Genomic DNA, 18807 nt, shown 5'->3' with positions numbered 1-18807 from the left:
GATGAGGGAACTTCTAAGACACACAGAATGGTGGCCGGCTGAGGGCACGGTGTAAGCCAGGGACGGGACGGAGACCAAACCACCTGTGACAATGCATTCCCGGGCAGATGGTGCCTTCTAAGACTTTAACTTTTGCCTGTACTCTGTAGGAGTGTGACATGCTCACATTTGTGTGTTGGAAAGATAAAACCAGGTGCTGAAGAAGGGGTTTGGAAGAAATGTGTCATTTCAGTCTAGGATGTGCTGTGGCCCTGAAGGTCACTCTCCTACTTGGTTCTGGGCATGGTCCATAGAGACTGGGTCACTCACGGCTTAGCATTAGCACTGATGGAATCCACACCCACCACCACAGCCAGCTTGCAATCCCGTGGGACTCAGATGTGTGGCTCTAAGAGAATTCTGAGCTCACACCAGTTATTTGGAGACTGAGTATACACCACAGAAATAAGCCTTTCCCGAGTCTGTTAGGATCAAGCAGCACCTGGAGTGAGGTAGGCCAAGAAGATTCTCGTGCTCCCATTTCAGCCTAGAGCAGGTAGAAAGCAGTGGCCCTGGGACTTCGACGTGCCGCGGAGACTTCAAGGAGAGATCGATGGAGAGCGGCCACACTCACTTCCCCCACTAACAAAAGTTGTCTGTTTATAGCTAGAAGGAGGAGCTTCCTGTCTCAGAAGCTCTGCACACTTTCTTGGTACACAGCGTCACCTCCACGGCTCTGCAACAATGGGCACATGTGACATCACGCATGCTGTTCATACTGTCTTTCTTCGTTTCCGTTTTTACTTGACTTTCTTCTTCTATCCATTTCAAATCCCCTCACCCATCATTACTAGGCTAACAGCCCCGTATGCCCTACATAGCTTTTCCTCTGCTCGTAGCATAGCACTTGCATACACGTAGGCTGGCTGGGGGTCATGACTTGTTTTACTAAAGGGGACATTATACACATTTTTCGGCATCACGCCTTTCTTGCTAAACATGCATCATGGAAAGCCCTCCGAGTCCCTTGGTTTTGATGCTAATGCAGTCTTTTTAATGCTCACATAATAATTCATAGGATGGATCTACCATATTTTTTCGGCCATTCACCACTGACAGGTATTCATTGTTTCCAGTTCTTTGTTACTGCATACATTATGTCATAAACATCTATAATATAACATACATACTTTTTCTTTTATTTCTGTGGGAAACAGTCCCAGCAATAGGGTTGCTGGATAAAAGAACACATACATTTTTAATTTTACTAGATGCTGCCTGGTTGTTTTCCTAAAAGGTTCCAATCCTTTACCTCTCCCTGTGCAAAGGACAACAACAACCTTTCCCTGCTTCCCTATCAGCAATGGTTGTTATATTGGTCTTTTACTATTCTCCAGCATGAAAAACGAAAGACATTAAACTCTTACTGTAAAAACTTACATTTCCCCACCTACCAGTGAGTTTGGACAGGTTTTCATACACTTGTTGGCCGTGTGGATTTGCAATTCTGTGAAATGTGTAGTCAAGTCCTTCACTCATTGTCTACTGGGGGTTCACACCCTCTTCGAGGAGTTCTTTGAGTACCGTCATCAACTGTCTTTATGCTACAAAATTTCATCCAAATACACTTGCCTATTGGCTTTTTAAATGTTTTGGGTTTTTTTGTTTTTTTTTTGTCATGTAAAAACTTTTAATTTTTAATTGGTCAAGAAAAACTTCTGTGTGTCCAACTGTGGTTACAGAAGTTTCTCTTCCCTGGAACTTACATGTAGTTTTCAGGACTGTCTTGTAGGATTCTTACAGTTTTATTTTTCGTTTATTTAATCTTTAATATATGTGGAATTTATTTTTCTACGTTTTGGGAGATGGAATCCAGTTTATTTTGCAGATAAAGAGCCAGCTGTGAGAACATAATTAATTAATCCAAACTTTTCCCACTAAATTGAAAAATAAACTTAATATTTACCAAATTCTTAGGTATTAAAGGTCTAGAATCTAGAACTGGGATCTAGTTCTACAACCTCTGACTCATTTGTCTAGTTCTATACTAATAACACTGATTTGGCTATAATGGTTTTATAGCATAGTCTGATGTTTACTAAAGATAAGTCTGCCCTTACAATCTTTTTTGAACATGATTTGCACATTTATTATCAGGTACTGGTTAATTCTATTTATAACTTAATATAATTTTATGCAACTCCCCTCTCCCTGCCTCCTGGACAATCACCTGTTGGGATTCTATATGAAGTCACATAAAGTTATATATTAATTTTAGAAGAGTTGGTTCTTTTACAATAGTAAGTGTTTCCATACAAGAAAATAGCACATTTCCATTTGTCCAAATTTTGTTTTTTATCCTTCAAAGGGACATCATTTTTTTACATAGGTACAATACAAATTATTCCTATGCAATGTATAATTTTAGTTCCTATCTTGAGAGGAATTATTACTCTATTTGCATTTCTAGGCGCCCATCTCTAGAGTTTATAAAAAAAGAAAAAAAGCTACTGATAACTAGGACAGAAAAAAGCTATTGATTTTTATATATTTATCATTTATCTAGTCATCTTATCAAATTCTCTTATAATTCTAGTATTACTCTACTGGTATCTTTTGGGTTTTCTATATTAAACAATCATATATGAACATATTTACATGACCATATTTTTGTGAGCATATTTGCATAAACACTGAAATTATCCACCCTTTACCCAATATTTGCAATAGTTCTTCTTGGCAGTTGCAAAAATTCCAAAACAACCCTGAATTCTATCGTGATGGCAGCCATCTTGACTAATTTCTTACTTAAAACGAAATAGTTTTAGACTTTTACCATTTATGGCAACACTACTGGTTTTTGTAAATAGTCTGAATGTTCATTGTCTTCTTTCTATTCCTATTTTATTTAGAGTTCGCATTTTGGGGATGGCAGCTGAATTGCTTCAAATAGTTTCACAGCATCTACTATTGGGATCACGTTTTTCTTCTTTATTTTGCTGATACAGTGATATTCAGAAAGATTTTTTTATTTTGAACCTCCTGTATTCCTGAAATGAACCCTACTGGGTCAAATACTTTATTCATTTAATACACTGTTGAACTCCATTTGCTGATATTTTATAAAGAATTTTTAAATTTACTTTTATAAGTGAGGTTGGTGCAGTTTTCTTCTTCAAATTATGGTGACTTGATAATAGTATTATTTTTCTAAAACAGCTTAAATAACAATTAAAGTTATTTCTTCATTAAAAATATATAAAATTTAGCTGAAATCCATCTGATTCTGGCAGCTTTTGTATCATTCTACTCACAAAATAAAATGATAAAGAAATTCAACTATGGATACAGTGAGAACGTAATGGGACAGCATTCATTCATTATTTAGGGAGATGAAAAAGTTTAAAGTCCATTTTAACATTATTTAACTTACTATGATAATCAAATTGAGAAACAGTGGTTTGCCACTTTAGCTGGCTTGGGGGATCAACATAAATAGTAAGAGTAGGGCTGAGCCCGTGGCGCACTTGGTAGAGTGCGGCACTGGGAGCGCGGCGACGCTCCCGCCGCGGGTTCGGATCCTATATAGGAATGGCCGGTGCACTCACCGGCTGAGTGCCGGTCACGAAAAAGACAAAAAGACAAAAAAAAAAAAAAAAAATAGTAAGAGTAGATGCAGGAAGGGCAGGAGAGAAACATGTTTGAAGGCAACGTCACGGGGGGAATCGGCCTAGATCCAGTCACTGGCAAATGTGCCTCATGTGTCACAAACTGCCTCCTGCAGTGACCCTAGACCAAAAGGAAATTGCTAAATAGGACATCACTGGAACAATAAAGGCAAAATTGGAATATGGACTAATACGGATTAGATAAGAATATTGTATCCATGGTGAAATTTTCTGATTTGATCATCACTCTGGTTATGGAGGTCTTAGCAACTATGCACTAAAGTATTAGGCATTATAGGGGCACGATGTCTGTAACATACACTCATCTGGTTCAGAAATAAGTGCGTGCACACATGTGGATATGCGTGTGCATGTATGGACATAAGGGCACATGTGTGGGCGTGTGCGCATGCGCACGAGTGTGGAGAGAGAGAGAGAGAGAGAGAGAGAGAGAGAGAATGCAAGTTGGGGCGAACTGCTAATAATGAATGAATCTGGGTGAGGAGTATACAGGAGTTCTTTGTACTCTTTTTTAACTTTTCTCTAAATTTCAATTTATTTCATATGAAAGTCACCAAAACACTTTCCATGGGGGCAAACCTCCATGTTCTCAAAAAGTCTGGCCCTTCCAGCATGGGCAACTCTAGAGGTCAGCGACCTGGAGCCCAGTGGCGGACCTCTTCACTGTGCCAACTGGAAACACCTTCTCTGCCAGTGCTACCTGGTGACCTGCTGCAAAGCCTGTGCCATGAGCACTGAGGTAACCCAGGGCCATTTCACCTCAAAATCCACTTCTGTGCTGCAATGTGCCCTTCTCTACAGTTTGGGGAACGCAAAAATGCATAGAACATATTCCCAACCCTAGGGATCAAAGGTCACTGTGGATCTTAATCTTTAACGTAAATAACAATAACTAGAGTACCTCTGAGATACTCTTTAATTTGGGGTGGGGCTTAGGAATCTGCATTTTTCAAACAAACCCTAGTTATTCTCCTGCAAGAGGTCTGTGGGACTTATTCTGAGAAACACTGACCTTCAGAATATCGTCAGCCTATGTACAGAAGGCACTCAATAAAATTAGTTGGATTGATTTGAATTGCACAAGGCTGCATGGAGCTCAGAAAGAATCCAGCACTCATGCCCTGAGCATGAAAATCGGGCTAAAATCCACTCATCCTATAAGCAGGGGACACGCACTGCAGTCCTGTCCTTAGCTCTAAGGCAGAGCCTCCTAGACTCCCACCTCCTATTTATAAAATAGGTACCTACCATGCGTTTGTGTGGTTATCAACTCTATGATACTTGGCCCTTTGCTATGCTGAATCATTATGCAGCAGTCAGCATATTTTCCCTAAAAGGCTGTATAACTATAACTTATTCAAAATAATTTTGAGTCCTGCGAAGTTAACAATCTCTGGTCTCCCCTTCGTATACAAAGGAGAGACCATTGAGCCCCTATCCATAGGGTAAGTGTTTAGAGCAGCTTTTCTAGCACAGGAGAGAAAGGAACATGAATTCAGCCCTGCTCTCCCCAGCGGTCACCTCTGTCTTTTAGGGTGTCAGTATCGGCATGTACATACTAGTGTGCTCTGCAGCGAGTAACACAGTTACTGACTGATGGAGTTTAAACTCAAGATCCGAACCTAGCCATGGTGACGTTGGAGTCCGTACTTCTGACCCTCTTAATCTGTAAGCCACACAGGGCTGGGGCAAGCTGTTGATATCTGGCATTTTACACCCCACACCCAGTGTGGCAGCTGCTCGGAAAAGAGGGTGAATCCATGGATGGCTTCAGTATCCAGCCACCAATCTATACACAAACTGTACATATTTATAGCACCACAAGTTGTGTTATTGTATGTCTGGTAACTTCCATCCATGCCTATCTATGCTGGCTGCTTCAGAATGTAAACCGCCATGGAGCAGAGAATGCCGGTCAGCTTCCATAGCACGTGACAGAGCACAGATCAAGAGATGGGCCATCCTGGGGTCTCTAAAGCAACCAGCTGCAAGCCACTGACTTCTTCCTACCAGCCAAACAAAAAGCAAGAAAGCTATGCAGCCACTGAGTCCTTTCAGCTTATAGTTTGTATTTATTTGTAGCATTCAAATTCATTAGAGTGAAATAATAAAGAACTCGAAAACCATTAAAAAAAAAAAAAAAAAAGCTGATTACCATTCTCCACAGTAGCTGTAAGTCAGAATTCATTATTTTAGCACTAGCTGTGAAAAAAAAGTTCTTCCACAGGGACAGATATGTTTTCAAGAAGGACAAAAAGGACACTAGATCATGTGCTGTATACTCAAATCTATGTTTAAAAATTGAGAAGTAAAATTATGAAGTGAAATGAGTTTAGATGCAGAAATTTTCCCTTGAGTTAAAAACATGAAAATGTTATGCAGACATTTAGTAAAGGGGTAAAACAAGGGTCTGTTATCAAGATATATGGGTTAATAATTTCATGGGGTTATTCAAGAATGATCTGCTATGATTGAAACCATGTGTGGAGAGTTTGGGCTTCTGCAGGATGTGTCACAGCAACAAAGGCCCTAAAGATGTATTTGTGCTGCCTGCTAAGTACACAGATGATTGACTTAGATACACTTCCCAGACATAAACAGTGAAGGAATGTCACTGAAGTTCTGCATGCTATCAGAGAGAGACAGAGAATGCTTACCACATTGTACAAGCCGATGCACCAACGTTCAAATAAAATCTGTCCAGAAAATCCATTAACAAAGGCGAACCAAAGCTGAAAGAGAAGAAAGTTCATGAAGTTTTATATCAATATTGACCTAAATGTTTCCATTCACTGAAGAAGTAGCAGGGAATGTGGACCACCAGCTGGACACAGCTGCTGGGGAGAATGAGACAGGGCTGCAGCAGCAATTCTTTCATACAGCATAAATCCCTGATGTCACAGACAGCAATATTCTAAGGAACAATCAATTTTAAGATGTAATATACACGTGTTTACAGAAAAACAAGTTACATTTAGTTTATATCTAATATATTTTGTGTCAACACTTTTTCTTTGTCAGGAAGAGTTTCAACTTCATGCTCTTTTTCTATTAAAGGTGATTTGATAAATATGATTTTTTTGTAGGACTTTCAAATAGATAAAAATGATAAATAATAATCAACAAAAACTCCTCTATTGGTCATGTGTGTTCTTCGTTCATAAATATTGACCCTCCTTTACTGGACATCCATCAAAACACAATAATATGAAAGAATCATGGTCTAATAATATTTTAGAGTAATATGGGATGTATAACTAGATAAAATGCAGATTATTCATGCTTTCAAGAAGCCTATAATTCTAATTGATTAGGGAAGACTGACAAAACTAACTACAGAGCAAAGTGCCAAGAATATAACTAATGTCACATGACAAGGGAATAAAACAATTTTAGAGATGGGAAGGTCACGGGCACAACTAAAAGAAGACATGGAGACAGCGAGGATGGAACGGAAGAGGGGCCAGGAGGACAGACAGAAACTCGCCTTAGAAAGGAGCAGATACGGAAACATGGACTACAAAACATTGCTGCTTAAAATGCAGCTAAATGTGTAGGATACAACAGGAGTCCCATGATTTTGATAGACTTCAAAGTACCCCATACAAATCACAGAACCTAGCAGTGTAAAATCATGACAGACTCAATCCATTACTATGGTAGAACCTAACTGAAAACACAGAACAGTGATCATCTGAGTTGAGATTAACCCTGGCACTGAAATTTTGCTGGGTCAGATTTTTCAAAATCAGTTTCTTGACTCCACCAGACCATGTTTTTCGAGATGGGAATGTTCCCTGTGCTGCTCCGTGCACAACTGTACCCAGCATGACTCTCGGTACAAAGATGGATTCACCAAGTCCCAGTGGGATCCAGTTCTGCCTCAACTCAATTGCTAAATAAAGCTTTCCTTTATAACAGCTTTTATGATCCCATCCCTAGTTCAAAAAACTACTAGGACTCCCTCCTAAATCCAAGAAAAGCTTGCTGATTTTCAAAACTCTGTTCATACTTTTACTCTTCCTTTTTATAATCAAAAAAAGTTTTAATTTAATTGTAAACTAACAATGGATAATTGTATATATTTATGGGTACAAAGTGATGTTATGATTTATGAATACAATGTGGGATAATTAAATCAAGCTAATTAACATATCCATCAACTCAAGCACTTATTTTGTATAAATGTTTACAAACCTTTGAAATGCACTCTCTTAGCAATTTTGCAAAGAATTCACTATATTCACTATGCTGTACAATAAATCTCAAAAGAAAAAAACTAAAACTTATTCTTCCTAACTGGGACTTTAACCATCATCTCCCCACTACCTCCACCCACCATCCTCTGTAACCACCATTCTACTCAAGATTCAGCCCTCTCTCTCCTAATCACTCTTAATTTCAACTGTCCTCCCAAGAGGCCCCCAAGAGGCCTGGCTTTTCTCAGTGAAGAAATATTGGTGAAGAACTAAGAACCAGAGGTTCTGTGTTCTGTGCTCAGAATATTCTTGACACCTACTCAAATATTCCCATCCCTAAACCACAATTTCAATCCCACAGCCTCCCTACCATGGAGGTCCCAGCAATCAATACTTCAACCACACTTTCAGTGCAACGAGAACCAGGTTCACCATCTGCTTCAAACATATCTATAAATTGTTTTAAGGGTTTTTACTTAACCTTCCCAAGACTGTGCTATAATTCTGAGTTCTCTTCTATTCAAGCCGTTGAGAGAAAAGTTATAGGTATCTAGTGAGCACTTTATCTTATGGCTTAATCCACTTAATTTGCTGCCTTGTTGAAGGTGGTAGAGTAGTGATATTCCTACTGTCCTTCCCTTCATAACATCAACTAAAAACATCAAAAATATTTGGAAATAGAAAACAAATAAACATTTTCAATAAAACCACGAGACAGCTTTAATTAAAACTACAAATGAGGGCTTCCGGTCAAGATGGCAGAATAGATGGTCTCCAGAGTCACTCTCTCTTACAAATCAATCAATTTATAACTATTAAAAAGCAACATCAGCCAAGCTGGGGCTACTAGAGCTCAAGGGAAGAGGAGGACAGACTTACAGAGCTCATGAAGGCAGAAGAAACCATGATGAGAGAAAGAAAGGATCCCTCCCACCATTTCAAGCCCCAGCCACTTCCAGACTGGCCCTGGTGAGCACATGGAGCAAGAGCTGGCAAAAGCCGCAGCTGTGCCCTTCGGATAAAGTTGCCTAGAGGTGGCAGGGGAGAAGACGGCCTTGGTGGCCCCCAGGCCAGCAAGACCACTAATAGGGATCCCATGGACCCACACAGGAATGAAGAGCCACAGATAACTGAAAAAAGGAGCCATTCAGAGGCCGGTGCGTCATTGCAAGGGACCAGTGCATGGTCCATCCCATGGGAATTGTTTGGAGGATGGGGGGTGGGAGAGATGGGCCCACCAGGGTAACACTGGGGCACAGCATGGACAGCTGATCTGCCCCCCAATCAGCATAAGACCACTCAGTGGAGACTGGTCAGGAATGTAGAACTGCAGGGGATGTGGTTTGCTGAAAAGACTCAGGCCCAGACCAGAGTTTCCACACAAACCAGGTGTACCGGACCTCACAAGACCCAGAAGAGCCTACAAGGTCAACAATTAAAACCTGAGCTGCACAAAAAGCCTTCCCCAGAGAATCAGCAGCAAAGCAGCCATTTAGCTCAACCACAGGGCTCAAGTGCTGGTCCCCCCAGGAAGTTCCCCTATTTTTGAAGTAAGCAAAGGACAGCAAATTAGTTCCTGTACACAGTTTAAGTGGTGGGAACAGCAAACAATCCAACACAGAACTGGAAGAGAAAACAAAATACCCACAGATCAAAGTTTGATATTAACTAATAAAGGCCTACCACCACCAAAGAACACCTATAAAACCTAGAAGGACCAAAAGCCCCCTGGGATCCCAAGCCAGGGATAGGGGAGGACCGAGGGCCTCAACCACACTCCCCCCGACACCCACAACCAGCCCAGTGATGACCACCGAGCTGCCATAGGAAGCACCCCAGGCTCATGAGCTGGGGCAGTGGGGAGCTGCGGGCTGCAGCCACATGCCCTGTGACATCTGCATCCAGCCGAGCAATGACCCAGCTGCCACTGGAAGCCTCCTGGTCTCCCCTGCAGGAATGAGGCAGGGGCCGTGGGCCTCGATCATGCCCCTGCTTTCCACTTCTCCCACCCTACTTCCCTCTCCCTTCCCTTCTCCTTCTTCCCCCCACTGCTCCTCAACAACACTTCAGAATGACACATGAGGCCGGGGGGGAAGCTGAACCCAGCCACAACCAGGTAAAGAGCACACCCAAAACACCATTTTCACATGGGTAGCCCTCCACAGCCAGCACAAGTGCCATGGCTGCTGCAAAAGCAGTTACTCTCTACAGCAGCAGCCACAGCCACCATGCAGAGACAAAAAAAAAGAAGAGGTCCTCTGTCTCCACAAAGCACACTCCAGAGAAATAGAAGAAGCATCTGCTTTACGGTAATAGGGGAGGACTTGATCACACCTGTGTCAGTACTGGACAGATCATCTAGGTAACAAACCAACAGAGGAACAGTTAATCTATCAGATGGAGAGAACAAATCTATGGTTATTACAGTGGAGAGAGAGAAGAGGAGAAATTGGACAAGGGGCATAAAGTATAAGTATGATTTGTAACAATGAATACGCTAATAAAAATAAATTTAAAAAAACTACAAATGACATAGATTAGATGCTGATAAATGTGACAAGATTAATTAGATCATATCAAGGGAGAATGGCAAAAGCAGACAAAACCTACAGATTAAAACAGAGTAAAAGTAATCCAAGAAATAGGTGAAATGACTCTTATTTACAGCATAAAATATAGAGGTAGGGACTGTGGAGGTCACTGGATGAGATTCAACACAGCAGGCAAACTGAAGTTGCAGGGCAATGTATGCCCATGTGCCAATTTTTCTTGTCTTTTTCAAGAATCAAGTAGGGAGAATGGCAGGGTGCAGGAGGAAGTATATGTGGCAATCAACTTGTCCAACAGAAGACCTATAACATACAGAAATTCCCTGCAAGGCACACAGGCCTCCTCTTCTAAGGGGAAGAAAGACTAGCAAGGGAGGGGGGCTTATCACTGTAAAGTGACAGGTGACCAGTGGAGAGGAGACAGAATTTGATGGGAAAGTGCTCTGAGCCAACTTGGAAGCTCCCCTCCCCTAGACATCTTCAAAACATAATACAGAAAAAATAAAAGAACATGACAAATGCTTATGAAATAATCTCTACAAAAGAACCAGGCCACGGGGCATAAGAAAGTTCCGAAATTCTTGGCAAGCCTAAAGGACCTAAGAAAATGTGGATTGCTTTTGAAACAAGAGCTGAAATATGATGTGTCAGATATCAAAGAAGAAGACAGATAGGAAAAGGTAATGTTAGAGATTATAGCCACATAAAGGGAAATAAAAATCAGAATTGACATTGCTGAACCCAGTCAGGCACAGGTAGAGCGGGCTTGAGAAAACATTACTAAGCAAAGGACAAAAAGTTAACACCAATTTTAAGAGAAATTGATAGAGTTAGAAACCTTTAAAGATAATAACAAGAAAAAAAGTGTACTTCAAAAAAGTGAACGAGTAAAAAAAATGTTCAAAGACCTAACAGAAGAAAAATTTCTGAAATTCTGAAACCTTAATCAGCCAACAGAGAGGGTATACTTTGTACTAGGAAATAAAACAAACAACAAACACAGGAAGATAAACACCCACATATCCTGCTTTAGGAATTAATGAGTTTTAAAATTTTACAAGATCAATTCTTCAGTATATTTGGGCAGAAGAAGCAATTAACTTACAAGGGGGAAGAAATGAAGCTGGCTTTCTACTTCTGTCCAGCAGCATGTTTACAAGTCCTTAGGGAAATAAAGTGTAACAGGAATTTTAGCAAAAGACAGAAACCAAGGAAACATCAAAAGCTGAAAACATAACATAAAATGTGATGACAGAAGTAATATTAAATATGTGTTATATTAATAATAAAATCTTAAAACTCTCAGATGAATAAAAAAATAAAATCCAAAATATATGCTATGTACAAGAGAAACACATCAAAGGAACATGAAAAAGAAAGGCTACTCAAATAAGATCAATTTCAGTAAGATTCAAATTACAAGCCCAGCACGATCAGGCCCCCACCTGCCTTTCTGACAACACTGCCTCCCTCCTCTAAGCTACCACGGCCTTCTGCTGGTTCCTTACAATAACCAAGTGTGGATCCAGCTTTATTTTTACACCCAAATATCAGCAACATGTCAATGGCATTTGTTTAATAAGTCATCTTTATCCTACTTTTTTGAAATGCCCTTCATCATATGATAAATTACCATAGTATTTAGAAAAAAAATTATATAGTATTCCAGTCTATACTCAATTACAGATAGCTTGAATATCTAAACATAAAGCACAAAACTCTGAAAGTATTAAAAGAAAATATGAAAAAAGTTTTTTTGTTGCATGTGAAAATAACTCTCTGTAAGACTTTAAATTTAGAAAGAGGAAAAAATTTGAAAGAGGAATTAATTTCCATAGAGAAAAATATTAATAAAGTTGAAAGAAAACTGATGTCATACGATATTTCAAACATCAAAACAAATTTCTTTAATATATAAAGAGTTCTTACAAGTCAGGAAAAAAAAACAACACCCTAGAAGCTGATAGGAAAATGTGCAAAAAGCATATAGCATATGTAGTGTGATCACACACGGAAAAAGACACAAAAATATAGAAAATCTCATCTTCTATTAAACATACACACACAAAGGGATATGATCTTTTATTTATCAGATAGGCAAAGATTTAAAAGTTTGATACCCTGCGGAAATAGCTACTCTAATACTCTAGTTGGTAACATAGCACTGCCTATGAATGTTCAATGTACTTTTCCTTTGACCCAGTGATTCCAATTTTAGGAACATACTCTAAATTATACCTTATATCTGTAATCACACAGTATTCAACATGAAAATATAAGGGTGTGACATATTTGGAAAAACAAAAAATTTGAACTTGCATGTACACTGATAGCTGATGAAATAAATTATGGTTCATCCATATAATAAAATACTATGCAGACATGAAAAAGAGTAATATAAATCCATATACAATGTAATATTAAAATCTCACAGATACTTTATTAAAATGAAAAGGTCAAGGTTTATTTTGAATGGTCATGATAGTGCAGAAGAGATGTGTATACTTATACATGCATAGCAACTTTCTGGAAGACATAGAAGACATCGATAATATTCCCTATCTTTAGGTGGTAGAAGTTCTCTAGGGGGAGAACTGTTTGAAGGAGTAAATCTCAACCAGGGGTGATTTTTGCCTCTGAGGAAACATTTGACAATGTCTGGAGATTTTTTTTATCATCACGACTCAGGAGAGGGTGTTACTGGCATTGAGTGGGTAGAGGCCAAAGACTGTACAGCACCCGGAAGAGCCCCTACAACATAGAATTATCTTCCCCAAAATGTAAATAATGCCACTGTTGAGAAACCCTGGACTAAAGAAATAAGTGTATCAGGTCAACTTGATAAAACAAAGAAATGTTGTTTTAACAGATGATTGTGATAAGCAAAATAATGACACGTGACTGTTGCCTGAAGCATGATCATGTTTGTATGCATGGGAGCGTGGGTTCTGAAAGCTCCCCTCCTTTTAAAATAACAACCCATCTAGCCTGACTTCACACTTAGAACTATACACCTATTCTTGAGGCCGGAGTAGCATTGGAAGTGAATCCAGTAACTTTGCAATTTGCAACTTTAGACCCTGAAAACGGCAATAATCCTTATAAATTATTAATGAGAAATTATTTTAGAGACCAAGTGACTTTTGTATAACCAAGACACCCAAGTTGTTAAAAATATACAATATGGAGGAAAAAAACTCTAAGAAATCTATAGCATCTCCTCTGAATTGACCTTGTTGACACTGACAGTGTTCCAAGCAATCCTGAATAACAAAAAAATTTTTACTCTTCATTTCAGATTAATGTTGTTGGCTAGATGAATATTGGCAAATTTCCTTTAAGCAGCCAGGATTCTGATTTTGTCCAGGCTGACACTGGGTTGGCCACGTTTTTTCAAAGACCTTTTGATATGTTTGTACTAATTTTTATCAGTTGCAGGTGCTGCAGCTTTTTAAAAAGTATAAACAAGTTCATTCTCAACATTTCCAATTCAATCTCAATCTGCATTCAGATAATCCATCATTAGATGATCAGACCTGTTTATTTCATTGGAACTATTTATTTGGCAGAGACACAAAAAATTAAAACAAGCGAACGAAAAAACGAACAAAAAATTACATTTCTTAATTTCAAAATCTGTGAGCTGGTTTTCTCTTACATCGTAAACACTCAAACTTGATTTTGTTTTGGCAAGATTTCCATAGGTGAAACGGAAAAAGTCTGAGAACGCGATGTATTTTTAAATATTTATTCAAATGTACTTAGTTTTTATTTTATTTATTCATGAGACAGGTACACGACAGCTCTCTGACACACTATAAAATCAGACTTTCACACTACTGAGTCATATACAAATGTTAATTCATACACAAAAAAGACAGCACCACCCAATTCTTAAACATTAATGTCATTTTTGGTGGGCCACAAGATCCCAGCTGCATACACCAAACACACAGCCCTCAATGCACACTGACGGCCTATCCCCCGTCTGATGTGCAGCTACTTCGATAGTGGCTTGCTTATGGCCACTAAATTGTACTCTTTCGGATTAATGGGGACAAAGATTCCTCTGCCTTTACTTTCTTGTTAATAGGAATGCTATTAAATGAATACAGTCAAAGCCCAGAGAGCCAGGTCCTGGCTGGACGGCTGCAGACTTGGTGAGTTGGTGGGAAGACCTGCCAAGTGCTGCTGGCTTGCCAAGCTCCTGGGGTTTTTGGTTCTCAAATGTAGTGTTGTTAGGAGCAAACTGACCCAAACTTATTAAATGGCTTTTCCTTCTTGGAAAAAGATCCTTCTTTGCTTTAACTGCTGCTTCAGTGCCAAAAACACAGTAACCGTCTTGGCTAATTGCACAGGCTCCTGTCTGGACGTCCCGCCACCACTGGACGGCTTTGGCGGGTTGTACCTGCCACCACTCTCAGGTTCTCAACTAACAGCCGGCATTCTTAACAGATGACTGCTCAGTTTGGGAAAGGATGCCCTGTTCCTCCATTTACTCTGTTATTCCAGGGTCCCTGGTAGAAGTCTGAAGTAAAAAGGGCCCTATGGAGAATAATTAAATAAATTAGCCACATGGTCTCTCACTAAAGTGACAATAACATCATGGTCTACTAATTTGCACATCAGGTCTGAGCTGATTCACTTGCATTAAAGATTATCAATTTACAAATCAGAATGCTACAATCTTTTTTGAAATTTCACCTGGCCATATGTATTAAGATAAAAATTAAACACATATTTTGTCTAAAAAATCTATTTCTGGAAATCCACATCTCATAAGTAAAAGCACCAGTATATAAAAATATATCTTCTTTTGCATATTGTTGGTAATGGAAAACAAAACAAACTGCATAGGAAAAAGCCCTAAAGTTCTTTAGTAGGAGGTGATGGTAGCAAATCTGAGGTATTATGCACCCATCTTTTTAAATGTTAAATCTGTATGGATGGAAATGAAGGAATGCCCAAGAAATAGTATGAGATTGATAAAAGGAAAGGCAAAATGAATAAACAGATAAGTAGGTAGGTAGATATGAAGTCAAGGGGAAAAATCAGGGATGCTATTATAGAGCAATGGTTGTCAGAAATAATGACTGAAGAAATAGTAATAGTGGTAATAGTAGTAGTAGTAGTAGTAAGTAGTAGTAGTAGTAGTAGTAGTAGTAGTAGTAGTAGTAGTAGTAGTAGTAGTAGTAGTAGTAGTAGTAGTAGTAGCAGCAGCAGCAGCAGCAGCAGCAGCAGCAGCAGCAGAAGATATTCTGCAAACTCTCCCCTCCAGTATCTTTTGTCTAATAAATTACAGTATTGAGTAGCCAGAATTAAGTGGGACCAGAGCAAAAATGGTAACAAATGGGCAGGGTCTCATCTAGAAAATCTCAGCATGGTTTTCTCTCACTGAGTCAGTGCTGGGCAGGTAAAATGCTAGCAGCAAAGACCACATACTCATAAAACTTCTAAGGACTTTTCAAGGCAAACAAACAAACAAACAAAAGAAAATTACAGAATAAAGTGTATACAACCCATTTTTTGTAAAACCACAACAAAAATGCTCTGTGTTTATGAATGTTTGTATGAAAGTGAAGGCAAGTATGGAAGGCTGCAGACTGTTCCCACTGACTGCCTGAGCAGAAATGAAGGCAGATGAGGGAAAATTATTTTTTATTTACACATCTCTATTATCATTACAACAAATTATTTCAACTTTTATAAAAACCTGTAGAAGGAAAGACCCTGCTGTTCTGTGTCACCACTGCATGCTCACTTCTCTCTAAGCTTGTCACCTTCTATCATTGCGTTGCACTGGTATCTGGCCAGATTACAACAATTCCACTCCCCACTGCACACCCAGGATCTAGTACAGTTCTGGGCACACAGTAGCTGCTCAATAAATGAATACATACATAATATTAATATTTAATGTTAAAGAAAAGAGCTCACATAAAAGTGAGCACAGGACAGGTTAGTTTGAGCTCTTAATTGCTGCGTGAGGATGGGCAACTTCCTTAACCTCCCCAAGCTTCATTTTTTAAAAATGTACAAATGGAAAGACAACCACACAATCTGTAGAATTGTCATTTCTGCTATTTTTGATGATGATGATGAAAGTTAACATGCATTTGTTGCTTACTCTGTTCCAAGAACCCTGCAACACTCTAAATGTATTATCTCATTTAAACATCGTGACATGCCTAACGAAGAGGTGTTTTCCTCTTTTCACAAATGAGGAAATTGGGGCACAGAGAAGATAAAATATATTGTGGCTTATCCCAAATCAGTGTTGAACTGACTGCAGTTACTAATAGTAGGCTCTCGACATAACAAATATGTGATTTTTAAAACAGAACTAAAGCTAAGGCAATTCAGTATTAAACCAATATTTATGGCTACTAACTTACTATGCTGCTGATATTTTAAGATTATAACATGATCAAAACACATCACAACTATAAAAACATAAGCAGACCAAAAAGATAAGAAAAATACCCAGATCTTCTTCCTCAAATGCCATGTTAAGAAAGCCAAGGGATCCTTTTGAGATTAGGGTATAAATTGCTTTGAAAAGCAGGCTACAAAAATCTTCTTTATTTTGTACAACAAAATGCAATCACTCTAGTTTGAAATATTTTTCTGCAATGTTTCGAGCTAAAATATTGCAATCTTTTGCTAGCATGGTCGACACCAACCCAGCAGAAAATCAAAAGCAAACTTCTTACTCTTTATTATCCAAATCCCTTGAATAAAACAACATAAATTAATGACAATGGGACAATCTAGGTTATGTTTTAAAGGACTGGAATTTGAATCTCAAAAGTATAAAATAAAATAGAAATTATTACATGCAAATAAATGCAGCAGATGATGTGCATATGTAAATTTCTTACTTTAATTTGGTATTTTCTTTTCCATTAAGAACTCAAATGATGCTAGAAGTTGAATCTTATAGCTCAAAGTCACAGAAGTTAGTAAAGGGAAGTCTGGTAAATGTTTTAAAATTTTCTTTAATTACTAATTTCTCAACACTACAAAATGCCTCTGTTTCTGCAAAATTACATGCTTATACTATGGAACATCAGGTAAATACAAAATCATGTTTTCCCCCCATAAAAGACCATAATACCAACCAGACGGCATATGCACAATTAAATTGATTTTTAATAAGGAATTCTTGGCACAATAGAATGTAATCGCTCTAAACTGTATCAAGGACTACCTACGTTTTTTTATAGTTCAAGGCTTAAACTCTTCAGTCCAAATCCCATGCTGGCGTGCTAGGGAACCAAATAGCTCTCGAGACCAGTAAGGAAATAATGAGCCTTTCATCTGGAGGTCACTGGTTAGGATCTGCTATCGTTCATTAATGACACAGCTGTTTCCAACCTCCTGGTGTTGGAACAGTGGCGGGGGGGTTTATTATGGAAGGGGTAGCAGAAATATGTATAAGATTATTCATTTACGGACAGGACCTTTGGCAAATATTTGAGAACATGTGTTTTATAACCAATAAAGTAATGCTCTTAACTTATTGACAGAAAGATTTAGTGCCTGGCTCCACAGATCAGCATCGTCAGAAGAGAGCAGCATTCTGATGCTACCCCTTCACCCCCACCAGCCACAGCGACCTGCAGCCTGGGCAAGGTGTTAACTTTCTCTGTCTTATTTTCTTATTCTGGAAAGTGGAGGAAAACGTCTGTCTACTCTCTCAGGGGAGGATTATGAGGGAAGAATTATATATATATATTAAAATTTAGTTATTCAGCTATTTACTAAGACCCTGCTTCAAATTTTGCTCTATGTTATACATGGGCAGAAGTTACAGAGGTGAGTGAGACACCATCTTTATTCTTATGCAATTCAGTCTGCTTGGGGACAGGAATGGCATGTATCAGGTTTCAAGTTCTCAGGGAACACAGTAGAGGAAGAAATGGGTTCTGTCTGGAGGAGCAGCACTGTCTTCCTGAAGGTGGTGGGCACTCGGGTTGAGTCTTGGAGCATCAAATTCCATTCATCGACTGGGTGGGGGGAAAAGGGGCATTTCAGGCAGGGAACTACTTGAACGAATGCGCAGCAGGCGTGAATTGCCTAGTGGCTAGGACAAGTGAGAGAAGAGGCTGGATGAGACCCGGAAGGACACCAGACAGGTGTTCTCCAAATATGTGCATAGCTGTGCACATATTCCCTAAGAGAAATTTGGAGATCTGTGTGTCCATAAATCTTAAAAACTATCTCAACGGTTTATTTATTTATTGTGGTAAAATATATACAACATAAAATGTACCATTTTAACCATTTTCACGTGTGCAGTTCAGTGACATTAAGAACATTCACATGGTTGTGCAACCATCACCAGCATCCACCTCCAGGACAATTTCATCTTGCCAAACAGAAACTCTG

At 39.0% G+C, this 18807-nt stretch overlaps 1 protein-coding gene across 1 annotated transcript in view; it reads right to left on the bottom strand.

Annotated features, from left to right (window-relative positions):
* The window catches only part of ATP8A2 (ATPase phospholipid transporting 8A2), a 584662-nt gene that overhangs the window by 153140 nt on the left and 412715 nt on the right, over positions 1–18807 (bottom strand). Inside the window, exon 31 of the mRNA XM_063101556.1 lies at positions 6326–6400. Coding sequence (XP_062957626.1) covers positions 6326–6400 — 75 coding nt within the window. The remainder of the gene's footprint in view (positions 1–6325; positions 6401–18807) is intronic.

Source organism: Cynocephalus volans, chromosome 7, assembly GCF_027409185.1.
Source record: "Cynocephalus volans isolate mCynVol1 chromosome 7, mCynVol1.pri, whole genome shotgun sequence".
Taxonomy (NCBI): Eukaryota; Metazoa; Chordata; class Mammalia; order Dermoptera; family Cynocephalidae; genus Cynocephalus; species Cynocephalus volans.
Note: the sequence above shows the minus strand (reverse complement) of the source record. Positions and strands in the feature narration are given on the sequence as shown.